General features: G+C 39.0%; 1 protein-coding gene across 2 annotated transcripts in view; it reads right to left on the minus strand.

Annotated features, from left to right (window-relative positions):
- Positions 1-1,375: 1,375 nt before the first annotated feature.
- The window catches only part of hmgcll1 (3-hydroxymethyl-3-methylglutaryl-CoA lyase-like 1), a 33,988-nt gene continuing 20,592 nt past the window's right edge, over positions 1,376-14,771 (minus strand). For both annotated transcript variants that reach the window (XM_056260175.1, XM_056260174.1), the window contains exons 8-9: positions 4,032-4,157; positions 1,376-1,540 (exon numbers count right to left, since the gene is read on the minus strand). In XM_056260175.1, the coding sequence (XP_056116150.1) occupies positions 1,439-1,540; positions 4,032-4,157 (228 nt within the window). In that variant the 3' untranslated portion in view covers positions 1,376-1,438. The remainder of the gene's footprint in view (positions 1,541-4,031; positions 4,158-14,771) is intronic.

Consider the following 14,771-nt stretch of genomic DNA (forward strand, 5'->3'; position numbering starts at 1 on the left):
ACATGTTTGCTCAGAGTACATCCCACCTGTATTTAAACTAGATCTAAAGAAATATAGAGATGCAAGCTGTCAGTCAAAAGTAGGCAGACTCATGAATGTCTTAAAATTGTTTTATTCACCAAATCACTTAACATATATACATGCAGCCTTTACAAACAAAAGAAACGATGGCTTCCAAACGTGTCCAACTATAGCAAGGCAGGTTAAAAAGTTGGAAAAGATATTGGTAAAGATATATGATGTTAGTACAAAGACAGGAATGAGCAATTTAGTACCAAGACGGCTTTAAGGAACATTTCCAGATATTAATCAGACATTGTTAACGCTCAAATGATTTGCACTACACATTTATAAAGTGACTTTTATAGTTCCAACTTGCAGTATATTTGAAGTGCTGATATGGCTGCACATAATAAGATTTAAAGCAGCATATGCAGGCTGAAGAATACATTATTATAGTTATTAATATTAATAAACGTACAGATTTAATACTTATGTCTTATCATATTGCTGTAGATTTTTTTTGCTAATACTGTGAACATGACAGTACATGATGGGAAAGATAATAAATCTAATTTACACACTCTCTCTCTCTGCTGAATTGTACTGTATTGAGCAGGATATGAATCATGAAAAAAAAGGATTTACTCTTACAGGGGGTAATGAGCCTCATATCATGTATAAATGGGGGATATTATCTTGGCCATCTATTTTCTTTTTGACAGGAAAGGCAGTGGCTCATTTCTTTGGTGTAAAATGCACACACACACACACACACACACACACACACACACACACACACACAGTAGATATTATTAATTTGAATACTGCATCAGCAGCTCTTAAAATGGAAAAAATATACTCTATGTTTTGCTAATATTCCCATTAAGCTATGAAATCATTAGTTTCTGAATGTTCAAAACATATATATTTTTTTAAGTGTTTAAAACCTTTTTTTCTTGGTTATACGAACACTAAGGGAACATTCCATTTTATTACAAACTTCAAGGGAAAGTTACTTTTGAATCTTCTCTGAACATTCTAAAACAAATAGTAGTAGCATTTAAGAAACGTTAGACAAAAGTCCAACTAAATCGTTTCAAAAAAAAAAAAAAAACATTCTACAAGCCATGTATAAATAATGATTTGTGCGAACATTATTAAAGAACAGATAACTTTGGACGAACATGCTGTTAACATTACTGGAAGAACGTTTGTTCATAACTTTGAGAAAACCTTGCCAGAACAACATTAGCCAGATTTCTGAGAAATGTTCCCCGTTTGCTGGGATACTCCCACTCATAGAATATCAAAGATTTGTTCTACATTTCACATTGTTTTTTATTTTATTTTTCCAAAATGTTTGTTGTTGCTGTTGTTCAATATGGTCTTAGACGTTTGGGCTTCACTGTACGTATTTTTCCTCAGAATAAAGAGGCTAGATGTTTATAGCAGCTTGGCTGACCTTGGAGTTACTGGTTCGCTTTAAGGCTCGGCAGATGAAATCTCCTGCTTCCATCACCTTCAACAGGTCCACCCCCTGCATCACAAACACAAACAGGCTCAGCTGAGCGGGTGTAGACACCAGGGGGCGCAACAGCAAAAGAAACTGGAAGTCAGAGGTTAGTGTTGCTGAGATGTTATCTGTGAGAGGATTAAAAAGAGGAGGCAGTTAAAGGGTGTGGATAAAACATGTGGGAGAAACTGTAGAACATAATTACTGCCACCAGAATATCAGGTATATCAGGACTGTTATCCACAATTTTACCAAATAATGCCCTCCAGACACCCTCTCACACACCCATGCATATATATGACAAAAACAATTTCCCACATTTTCTTCAAATGTTCTTGAGACAACAGGGAAAACTGAGTAATGGAAAAACTGGGAGTGTAGTCGAAGTGTGTGTATAAACATATAGTGTGGTCTCAGAAAGTATGTGGATACAAAAGCCAAACCTGTGCATGTCTTTGCATGATGTAACAAGACATCAGACCAAGTGGTATTTATTTTAAAAAGCAAAATGTCTCACAATTATACAATATGCATGCCTGAAAATTATGCCAAAAAGTATCAGGACACTTTCTAATTGTAGAAATGTGTAGAACTTGATTAACGTGCTGAACTCCACCTGTGGTTTCTCTGCTTGCACACATCCACTAACTTCATGCATCCGCCTGACTCATACATCCACAAAAAAAATCACCATTACAAAAATAGCTCAGAAAAGTGAAAATGAAAAAAAGTTTGTGGAAACCATTTGTTTGATTCCAGTTTGATGCCAGCATTTGATTGATACCAGTTGTTTGGTTATTCTGCATCTAATGACATTCAGACAATTTTTGGGCATATACTTCAACACTGGCAAAATGGGCTTTCAATAAAACTATCCGTCTAGAGAAAACGGAGAAAGAAGGCTGTTGTCTTCCCTTTTGTCAAATATGTGGGAAAACATCAATACCCATAATGCACTGGGCACGTTGCCGTCCATGGCCACTCCCACCAGTCCGCCATGGATACGCTTACCAGAGTCAAACACCGCCTTCATTTAGTAGAAAATACTTCTTAGCAAACTTTTAGTCATAATGGTGTCGACTTGTATTGTTCCCGGGTGCAAGAATTCAAAGAGTAAATGTTTAACGGGAGCGAGTTACTCTCAGTTTCAGTGAAGGATCCAGCGTGTTGTAGGCAGCGGATAAAGGCTGCAAAGAATCGTAATACGGAGAGAACGCCCCCGACGGGAAATGTGAAAAACCTCAGAATAAAACAATTTAAATGATAATTGCAACTTTATATCTCACAACTGCGATTTTACTAAATTCTGAGGCAAAAACTCAGAATTGAGAGATATAAAGTCGCAATTAACCGTTTTATTTTTTATTTTATGGCGGAAAAAGATTCCATAGTTTACGGATAAACGGAGGGGAAAACGTTCCGTCAGTTCCGCTAATCAAAACGCGTGTTGCGTTTGTACGCATGTAAAGGCCCTTGCACACTGAGGGCCCTATCTTGCACCCGCGCAAAGCGGGCTTTTCCCTCCACAGACGCACGTCGGTAAACTAGGAAATGAACTTGCGCTCCTTGGGCGGTTCAGCGCAAAGAGGAGGCGTGTTCCGGCGCAAACTTTCCCTCATGTTATTTTGCAGTTCCAGAAAACAATTCCGCCACTGACCAGAAAAAGCCTAGTCTAAAGTCAGTGGCGCGTTGCGCGTTGTTCATAATGTTATTTTAAGCGCGCATGCTTGGCCATAATGTAGCGGTGCACAACGCGCATACACTTTGATTCTCTCATCAACACAGATGCAGCAGTTTTTATTTTTGCAAATCATGAATTATAACAAGGAAAAATATTAACACATGAGGGAAATCATTGTGGTGTCCATGAAGATGTAAAAAAAATGTTCAGATCGTTAAAATAGGGCGCTGAGTCCGAAATTCGCGTCTGAAATGTTCGCATGTTAAAAAATAAATATGAACTCACGTTATATCAATCACGCGTGCACACTGCCTCCGAAACTTTCGTCCGTCATAAAAAAAATCGGATCAGGTTCGATTTTCTGCGTTTTTCGCATCCGTAGCAAGCAGTTTGAATGGTGTTTGAATGGTGTTTTGACAATTCAGAGCCACTGAATCAGGAAAACGGTAAAACGCATACGAACATTTCGGACTCAGTGTGCAAGGACCTTAAGCTGTTGCCATCATTTTTTGCCATAATGCTGTTTAAGGAGTAGACAAAGTACAATACACTTTTCAATGATAAACCTACTTTTATAATAACTGTTCTGTTAATAACCCTCTGCTGATCCGACTCTTCTGGTGCTGGGATACAAACATGCGGAAGTATAATCTGCAATTTTCACGAAAGACATGGAGCTGTCAGCCCACAACATATACTACCTACATATACTACCTATATTGTAACAATACAAAGCAGGTTGAATATTGGCGACAGTACACTTCAAGTGTCCAAACGTTCTGTTGTTTATTAACGTAACATTCTTGATGATCAATATAGAAAACCAAGACTCACGGTTTCAATTCCAAGACCATGTAGCATATATAAAACATCCTCTGTAGAAACATTGCCAGACGCTCCCTTGGCATACGGGCATCCTCCGAGGCCGGCGACCGAGGAGTCGACCACAGAAACCCCCATCTGCCAAACACAAACGAAGAAGGCCAGTTAAAACCAACCGACGAGACCTAGGGGTGTAAAACCTGAGAACAATAGTGTCCATTATCTCAAGGTATTTGCGTGTTACTCAGTTTCCTGGAGATTGGCATATATATAGAACATCTGGTACATTATAGAGCACCTGTACCTTCTATTGGACCGCATTTTTCTTGGAAGTCCCATTTAACCAGGCATTACTTGAACCAGGATATGATGCTAGGGTAATTCTACCCTGGGTATTAATCACATATTAAAGAAAACATGAGGGTGAATGAGGAGATTTATTTTAATGTAATAAATGTGTTCTTTCAGGGTCGAATGTGAGCACAAAATGGGAAATAACAATCGTAAATGACCTCTGGTGGGACAGCACTCCCTTTTCCAAAACCAGATTTGCTAATGTGAAAGATACTTGGTTTTGGCAAACGGGAGATCCGTTTGAACCCAAGGCGAAATAATAATTCAATGTTAATCACGCAGAGGCACTATGGTTTAACCTTGAGTACAATGCCTCAGTCTTCAGTGGTCCTGAATAAATACAGCTCATACATATGAAAAAATAATCACCTGTAAATGCGTCTACTGTCTCCGTGAACTTGCACAGCGGCAGGTTGGATTGCACAATGTTCATAATCAGAGTAATTGTGGATTTTCAACGGGGTGTGGAAAAAAGGCATTTTTTACAGTGGACCACGAGTGTCTGGCCTCCATATGAGAATTAATGATGCGTTTTGGGCCAGTTTTGCACGTCTGCGCTTTTGTTGGAGCGCTTAACCAAACACCCAGAAGATGTTGCTAAGCAAAGGATTAGACATAGGCCTACTACTAAACTTCAATGAACTTCACTGAACTCTGTCAAGCTGCTGATACGACTCCCTCAGTTTATGATACATGAGTTGAAGTCCTCCTTAAAAGAACCAAACTGGGCTCAGATCACATTTGGGTTCACATGAGTTGTGACCGGGTCTCAGTCCATTGTCTTTTACACTTTCACTGTTGTAGCTTTTATTAGTACTACTACTATTACACTGAATACTTGAGTACAGGGTTGTTACATTTTTGGACTAAGGCAATGGCAAACTAAGAACTCTGAATATGTTGCTTAACTTACATACTCTACTAACACACTTTTTGCCTGAAGTCACTTTTTTGTAGTCTTTGTAGTTTTGTGTTGGGATTTTCAACACTCTGAATTCAGCGATATTTGCCAGGTGTTTTCGGAGTGCTATATGTTTTCCAGTGATCCTGAAGACATTTATTATCTCTTCAGGTGTTTGATTAGGACTGGAGATAAACTTGCAGGATAGTGGCCCTAACTATTAATGTCTTAATTTCATTCACACAATATTGACAAGGTAGTCAAAGCTGTTATTAGTGCTGAATATATTTCTGTGTTTTCGACAACAATAAATATCTTCATAGACAGCCCATTCTCATTCCTAGGCATCATGAAACTGACGCCTTGGGAATCATTTTGACCATGCTTCAATATTCGACGCTTTAGGCACCCTTTAATGTCAGTTAGATGACGCTATCTAATCCTAACCCTACCCCAGACCTAAACCTACCCGCGTCATCTAACTGACGCTTAGGTAAAGCGTCAGTAAGATGACGCCCTAGGATCGCGTCATGTAACTGACGCTAAAGGGTGCCTAAAGCGTAGAATATATAGAAATGAAATAAGCGAGTGATCTCGTTCTCTGTATGCCATCATTACCTAACCTGTAACTATTAATGGTTTTTTTTGCCTCTACCTACATTTTTGTAAAACATTACATTTATAGCAGATTCCACCTGAAATAAACACTATAGTGGCAGTAAAACTTTTATTTATTTTTGGTAACATTTTACTTAACAGTTACATGTACGTACTAATGACAGTAAATGATGCATAATAACATGTAACTGACCCTAACCCTATAGTGAGAATGTGTTGTTAATTCCTAGTAATTAAATTTATAATTATACTCTACACCTTTTTACACAATTTATGATTGCAAGGTCAGATTAACGACTAAAAAAAGATTTTCAGCAGTTTCTTGCACAATACGGTGTTACACATTTACCATAGTGCATGGTTTGTAAACTGATCCATTTTATGGATCACATAACCAGCTCCATTTGTATGGCTTTTCTAACATGGTAAACTTGCTCTCTAGCTCACCTGGTACATTACTGAAACACAAGTTATGATAAAAGAGCTCAAAGACTTGTAGAATCAAACTAAAATGGCATGCTTGCTTCAGCAAATGTGTTTTTATCTCATTTAACACTACTGGTTAGGTTTAGGGTAGAGTTTAGTGTAGGCAAAACCCCAGCTAATCAAAAAAAAAAAATGTTCTAATAAGTTAAGAAAACATTCTTTGAAACATCCTTTTTTTTTTTTTTTAATGTTATCATTTTGCTAACATTATCGGAACTTTACTTTTTAATGTTCTCTGAACACATTTTGAAACAAGTAGCATCAAAAAAAGAGAAAATGTTACGCCCAACTAAAACATTTCAACTAACCCTGAACCTGTTGCTAAACCTAACCTTAACCCATGCAGTTACCTTATATTACACAGTACTTTCTTAGTTAAGTAAACATACAAGTGTATGTACTGTAAAATAAAGTGCAACCAGATAATGCTTTTGTGCTTATGTTTGGATAAAGACCAGATCATTTTTTAATGAACATTCTGTTAATGTTAATGGAAGAACGTTTATTCATAACTTTGAGAGAAACTTGCCCAGAATGTTAGGTAAGTTCTGAGAACGTTCCCTGTGAGCTTGGACAATGTTTTTTACGTGTCACTCACCGCTTCTGACATGTCCCTTTTACACACAACAACCAACATAGTAAAAAGTTGCACGTTGATATGTTTTGAATAAAACTGAACAAGCTTTTAGCACCACTGACGGGACATTTCACTTTGAAAATGTTGTAAAACATGCAATAAGCAACATAATATCATTGTGCAGAAATGTCACCACATACAAGTTTTCCCAATGAGCCTGGGTTGGGAAATGGAGTTAACTTAGATCACTTTGTGTTTACAATGCATGATTTAAAATGAAATGAACCAAAACATTGACCTGCTGTACAGTAAACAGTACGCCCAGGACAACAAAACAACCTCTTTGCTAGACGCTAGATGACTGTGCTGTCGAGCAGCGATTGACAAAAAACAATAACAGCCCCAAATAATTAGGTTACCGGATGGCTTCAGAAGACTTAGAATATAGAGCACAAGTCGTATGGATATTTCAGGACATGGCAAGGACATCTTTCTAAAATTCACCTTTTGTGTTCCAAGGGAAGTTTGGAACAACATGAAGGTGTGTTAATGACAGAATTTAGATTTTGGTCTGATCTCCCACTTTAAATCAGTAGAAAGCGTATTCCCTGCAGGAGCTCCGACTGGCTATTGGCAGGTGTGTAAAACGAGTGTGTGATGTATATCGAAGAGTCTTGGGTACCCAGAAGAGCTTCTGAAAACTACAAATTAGAAAGCCAAGCATCTATCCGCCAGCCGCTCTCTTTCTTTTTAGAAGCATTGCAGATTAAGGTATTACAATGTTTTCCATATGTCGTCCTGACTGTCATGAGAATATTAAAGACGTTTTCCAGCTTCCCATGCAAAGCCAGATGTCGGGATAGGGGGGGAATGGGGATGGAATCCAACAGAGCGGTGAAATTAACGCTCCTATCCTGCTTTTGACCTTGATATAGCATCAGTGGATATCAATAAGTTGTTGTATTCAGGTCCATTCAGACCTTTGGGGCATGGCGAGCTGACCAAGAAAATAATAAAAGCTGCTTTCCTTGCTGAACAATGCTCCCTAATTGCTAGCTTTTCTCAGCAACAAGGCCCTATTTCATAGCTGGGCCGTCTGAGTCGCTTGTAATTGTTGTTTTTGTTGGCGAGAGGAGAGGGACCCATGCCGCTTTGCACCGTACTTCAGATTTCCAGACATGGGCTTTTGATTTTTTTGCGTCAGGGCAAGATATTCTGCAGGGCAGACGCTTTGTTGCGTAAACACGGAGTGGTAATTTGCTACGTCGCCAGTCCTTTCTGCATCCACCCGCTGTGTGATGGCAGACCAAAACGTACTCGCTCCAGATTTGCTGACTGGATACTGTGCATGGACATGATGTTCAGCAAACAGTGGTGAGGAACTGCAAATCGATGCCGTTCAATTAGTTTAGCTTGGCTTAAAAAACAGATGTGGCGCTAAAATCCCAGCTCATGTGATCGGCCCGAGAGCCTTGGTGTTGGAGCTCTCGCACAGACCTGCGTAAGGTTGTGGCGGAGGTGCAGGCGTGGGAGGAAAGCTCGTGAGCTGAAGAAGACGAGGAGCTTTGGAGGAAGCCAGACACGAACAATGACCACTCAGTTGACACGTTCTTGCGAGTATGAATGGGAAGTCTGAGAGGCACAATGCAGAACGGTCTGTTTTCTGTGAGTTAACTCTGACATTTCCACAAGAGATTACGTTTTTGGGAAACCCAGAGTGCCGACAGCTTTCCGATTTGGGACAGAGCTTCCACGCAGTAAATAAATAAAGCGGTCTCTATGAAACCAAGACACAGCTTTTCCCTGGTAACATGTTTCTGAGCGATCTGTACAGCAAGACAAAATAGAAAATAAATGACTTATTTTAAAGTAAAGATGGAAATTATATTTCATAGGGGCCTACGGCATGAATGCCCTCTATGGTTTGGGATCACGGTCTCAATGCCAAGGTAAAGAACTTCCCACCTGAATATATGTGACTCATGTAAACACCTCTATATCGAGTGGACATGCTGGATGACAATAGTTTCTTTGTACGACATGCTTATGCATGAGCTTGCATATATCCACATACAGGCAAAGAGTGATGTCCAGAGAGAGTATTTGCTTTTAATGACCCTACAAGTTCAATTAAACCAGCAAAATATCAGGAAAATATGTTAAATAGGAGAGAAGAACAAAACTCTAAATAGGTTTAATTTTACTATGCAAAAAAGAAAATGCATAGAAAAGCAAAAAGCTCACAGGAAAAAGCATACATTGACTACAACATAATCAGTTATTAATATTTCGTTGGTTCTCTCTTGTTGTTGCATGTGTTCATAGTTTCTTTGTGTGACAATCTAGCCAAAAATTATGCCCGCACAACTTTGCGTGTTTCATTGCGTTATTATCACACATAAAACCAATCGACTCCAAGCTCAACTGCAATATGCTTATAAAATCTTTGATACGTTTTTAATAATATTTGAATAATGGAAAATATCGATTTTTCTAGGTCGGACATCACTTTCGGCCATACTGTTGGTGATCCATTGGTATTGAATAAAATGCACAAAAGAAGAATTCAAATAAACTTAAGTCTAAAAGCCACTACAATGTTTATAAAGTGTTTCTGACAATAGTCAAGTACATTTTCTTTATACCTGTAAACTCTAGGGCGTTGCTTCACAGCAGCTCTAGAGAAAACAATGATTGCTGAATGTCTTAAATGTTTCATGAACATTTTTTGTTTTGAACTGTCCATAGAAATGCGTCCCCTCACTGACCAAGGCATTATTGTCCTGACATGACCTTTCACGAGGGAGAGTTGACCTGCCCTCAGGCCTGGGGGAACGAAGCAACATTTCAAACTCTAGCCAATGACCTCCTCACTGACCTCTTGCTATGGGACACAACCTCCACAAGCTTTTAGGACCCTTTTTTTCCCCATTTTTATGAAAAATAACATTTCCTTCCAAAGTCTCATTTCCAAACTTATTTAAAATTTTATAAAACTAAATTTGAATTAGTTCCAATAGTCCACTATTGTCAGTGGAAATTCTCGATGAACTCTCATTGCTGTAATGCTAAAGGGGTCATGACATGAACAAATCTAATTAGCTTGATCTTTTGAGGTCTTTGTACCATTAAAACAATCTGCAAGTTTCATAGCATAAAACATCCTCCTCATTATAAACAAAGCATTTATTCAATCAAGCCCCAAAAATGGCTCGTTTGGATATAGGAGTGTTTGTGACGTCACACGGGCAAATACGTTCCAGTTGAAACAGCTGGTTTGTGTCTCTGTACAGACTTCAGAAGAATCCCAGTGGAGGGTTTATTTTAATGGCGTCTCGGACCACAGGATTATATGTTCGGAGCATTTTGTTTTGTAATCGAGGCACGGTCAAAACACTTACTCACTTCAATAGTTTTTCCACTTATATATATTTGTATGTTTGTGGGGAAAAAAACCTTGTAAAGTGAATCTCAAGGAACAACTTTTGTCTCTCAAGGAACAACAAAAAACTCAACTTTTTTCAATTACAAATCAAAACTATTTTTTTTTTTCAATTTTAATTCTTTATTATTTAGCATTTTTTTAAATGTTATATTTAAACGTTATGTTAAAATGTATATTTTTAGTTAGCGTAAATTTAAAGATATAACAAATACAACCATTTTACTTACAATTTAAATAATATATTATTACATCTTTGCATTACAGTATAATTTCTTGAAGAGAGCAGACGTCATAGTATAACCTGGATCTCCAATGCCGTGAGCAGATTCAATTGCATTTAATTCAAAAACGTAATAAATAAAAAAAATTGTACACACAATTTTACATAAAAGTAGTGTTATTTGTATTTTAAACAGTTTGTCCATAAAAATGCCAGTAATTTGTGTCACTTACAGCATCATATATACACAAAAATCACAAAAACATTGCATCTCAAAAGACACATCGTGATTTTTTTCTCATATCTTTTGTTGTGTTGCGAGGAACAGACTACATATTTTGGAAAAATCCCTTTAGGCATCCTAGTTCTGATAGAAATTGTTTAATGAATATAAAGTTAGAGGACACACAAGTCGCAACAGATGTTTTATTATTAGACAGTTTGAATTGATTTGCATCGCTCAGTTCACTTACAACAACACGGGTCACATTATTGGATTATATGTTGAATTGGTTACATTTTTCAGTTCTCCTTCATCCATTTCTTATGTTGCAGCTGCTACCAGCCAGTTGGCGAGTAACTTTTTTTCACATGCATTTGGCGCTTGGCGAGTGTGAATTTTGGACTCTTCTAGATGTTTTTCCCGGAATGACTGTGTGAAAAGCGTGTGCGTTTCCCAATCTGTGGTGTTATGCTTCATTTACTCCAGTCTAGATGACAAAAGGCTGGCTTTCATTCTGATGTGTGTCTACAGTTTTCTTTTTGAGATATTTCTGGAGGACATTAAATAAATCATTTTAACATGGAAGATGCCATCGAAGCCATCCTTCCGTGGTTAAGTGTCATGATCTCCTTCATATTAGGTTAAAGGAGAGGGAAAGTGCTTTTGTTTGTTTCCCAGCCACAACCACAGGTCCTCTGGGACGGCTCAGAGTCTGTGTGCTGACCTTCCACACTTCAGACCATGGCTGTATAAACACAGGTCAATGCTTCATGCTCAGGTCAGACACTTCCTGAGCGAACAGGCACCCTACCAGTTGAGATATATGTGCGTCTCCACAGGAGTCAAAGCTGTGACGAGTTTGTCAAAACCTCCCCTGTGTTTTCATGCATGTTTTCACAGTAATGGGAGCTGCGCTAATCACTCATCAGAGTCTATTACAAAGATCTCCTAGTGACACTGAGCCTCATAAAACCCATGCAAACAAGTAAACGGTATTGAATTTCATTATATAACGTGATGACCTAGGGAAATTGTATTTTGAGTTCTCTGTAATTATTCATGACAATAATATAAACTTTGTTTATGATGTTTCTCATGAAATAGACAACTGAGAATTTTTTTAGACGTCAAAGAAGAATGTGTGTGTGTGTGTGTGTGTGTGTGTGTGTGTGTGTGTGTGTGTGTGTGTGTGTGTGTGTGTGTGTGTGTGTGTGTGTGTGTGTGTGTGTGTGTGTGTGTGTGTGTGTGTGTGTGTGTGTGCGTGCGTGCGTGCGTGTGTATGTGCGTGTAAAATAAATATTTGTAAATCCAAAATTGATATTGGCAAATATTAAAAGTAAAAAAGTAAGCAAAAAGTAAAAATCTAAATAATCATCTTAAATGTTTTTTCCCCTTAAATTTGTTCTTAGAACATTTTTATAATATTCCCATTCAAGGTGCTCTACGTAACTTTTAGCGGCCTTTAGTGGTGATGTTTCGGATTGCAACCAAATTTTACAAGAGCGCTCGTGCTCGAACTCATAGACAATACCGTCTATTACGCAAATACCTCGGCGAATACTAGACGGATTCGGCGAGCACCGAGCTCGTTGGGACCATCTAGTCGAGCTGAAAAGAACCATATAAGTTCCATAGTTTTTGGTGGTGTTTTCGCGGAGATATTAGCAGAAAACCATCGGGGGCGCTGCAAAATTGCGGACGCCGGTGACGTCACGATCTCAGAGGAAAATCGCTCGTATCTCTGGAACGCAAAGATCCAGAGAGCTCAAATTCGGGGGAGGAGGTCCCAGGGGAACCCTTGCCCGAGCGCTAGAGTGGCAGGCCTCGGGGATGCCCCCTACCGGATCGCCGTTCGCTGGGACCCTCGATTTCGAACAGCTATAACTCGGGGAGCCGGGCGAGTTGGACCTCGGGGGTGGGCTCGTTCGAAAGGCCCCGTCCAGCACTACGAACGATTAGAGTCTTGGGAATATTGATCAAAGATTGACTGAGATATAAGCCGAAAAACGTACGTGCGCCTTTAACCGGACGTAACTCCCTGACCGTCTACAATAGACTGTATATAAGGAGAGAGGCTCGGGAGCGCGCATGCACGTCACATCCGTTGGATTTCGCGGTAAATCCGACCCGGAGACTTCACATAGAAATAGGAATACTGGCCTTCCAGAGGTAATAGCAAAACTCGACAAGTGGATCATTTTAATGTGTGATTACAACCCCTTCACACACAGGCAATAAAAAAGGGATTCATTTTAGTAGAAAAGTTACATAGAGCACCTTTAAGTTATGAAAACCTCATTTCTGAATGTTCTCTAAACAATGTTTTAAAACCTTTGTTTCTTGGTTAACCGAACATTCCATTTTATCACTTTGCGAACTTTATGGGAATGTTACTTTTAAACGTTCACTGAACATTCCAAAAGTAGTAACATTCAAAAACGTTAGACTAACGTCCAACTAAAATGTTTCAGAAAAAAAAAAAAAACGCATTAAAGACCAGAAAACATTGAACGAACCTCCTGTAAACATTACTGGAATAATGTTTGTTCATAACGGTGGCAACATCTCCAAGATGCTTGAAACAAGTCAAAGACGACTGCCTTATCAACCAGCCAGACATAAACAAGAGTGCACCTTTAACATCACATCTTAGAAAATACGATGTTCTTGTACCTAATGATTTATTTAGATTTAGGACCACTTCTTCCTCGTAAATTACAGATTTCCCAAGGTTTCGACTTGATTTATGATAGGAATAGATATATCATGGCATGCTGTGTCAGGAAGGAACACTAGTTCTGGCTTTGACCATCAGTGAAACTGTCAGACTGGCGCGAGTACGGCACAAATCTGCCTATCCGGAGAAGTCTGGGCTCACAGTGTCCTAGCCAGAACAGGAGAACTGCAGTCCATATCACGATTTTTCTCGAAACCCAATAAATAACCAGACCAAACCTATTTGGGGGAGTTCATTTTTTTCACCCTCAAGTCCCTGAGAAAAGCCATACAAAGTGTTATAACATCTTTATCATGAACAAAAGCTGGGGTGACTCTGAGCTGACAGGGTTAGCGAAATTCATTTCTGGCTCAGCTGGTGGCGGAGACGACTGGCGAGCCCTAATGAAAAACTATGATAAAATCTTTCATTTCCACCGAGTTGTGCTAGGGGGTCAGTGGAGAAGGACAAATGACAGGACGTTATTATTCGCTCTTTGGGTGTCTGTGAGATATCGCTTCAATGCTGATTCACCTTCAGGAATTTGAGCCTGTTTCTGTCTCCTCTCATTGTTGTCAAAGTTACTTAACTTGATGTTGCAACAGCTGCTGCGGCCTACACAATTGTACCCTGTTGGAATATTAAACAGGTCGAAATTTCAATTAGCAATTACTGTTAATTGTTTGTGAAAACAAACGCATAAAGGTTTGGAAAATGAGGGCTTAAAGACCAGAGAGAACATTCCCAGACAAAGATTATCCTAGTCTCACATCAAAATAAGCCTGTAATCTCTATAATACTGTACAAAAATATTGTATCATTGGTTCTTGCAGAAGCTCAAACGTGCGTAACACGAGAATGAACCTCATTGGTACTTGCAGAAGCTCAAACGTGCTGCGTAACACGAGAATGAACCTCATTGGTACTTGCAGAAGCTCAAACGTGCTGCGTAACACTAGAATGAACCTCATTGGTTCTTGCTGAAGCTCAAACGTGCTGCGTAACACGAGAATGAACCTCATTGGTTCTTGCAGAAGCTCAAACGTGCTGCGTAACACTAGAATGAACCTCATTGGTTCTTGCAGAAGCTCAAACGTGCTGCGTAACAATAGAATGAACCTCATTGGTTCTTGCTGAAGCTCAAACGTGCTGCGTAACACTAGAATGAACCTCATTGGTTCTTGCAGAAGCTCAAACGTGCTGCGTAACACT

This window comes from Rhinichthys klamathensis, unplaced genomic scaffold (assembly GCF_029890125.1).
Source record: "Rhinichthys klamathensis goyatoka isolate OS25496 unplaced genomic scaffold, OSU_Roscu_1.1 h1tg000174l_1, whole genome shotgun sequence".
NCBI lineage: Eukaryota > Metazoa > Chordata > Actinopteri > Cypriniformes > Leuciscidae > Rhinichthys > Rhinichthys klamathensis.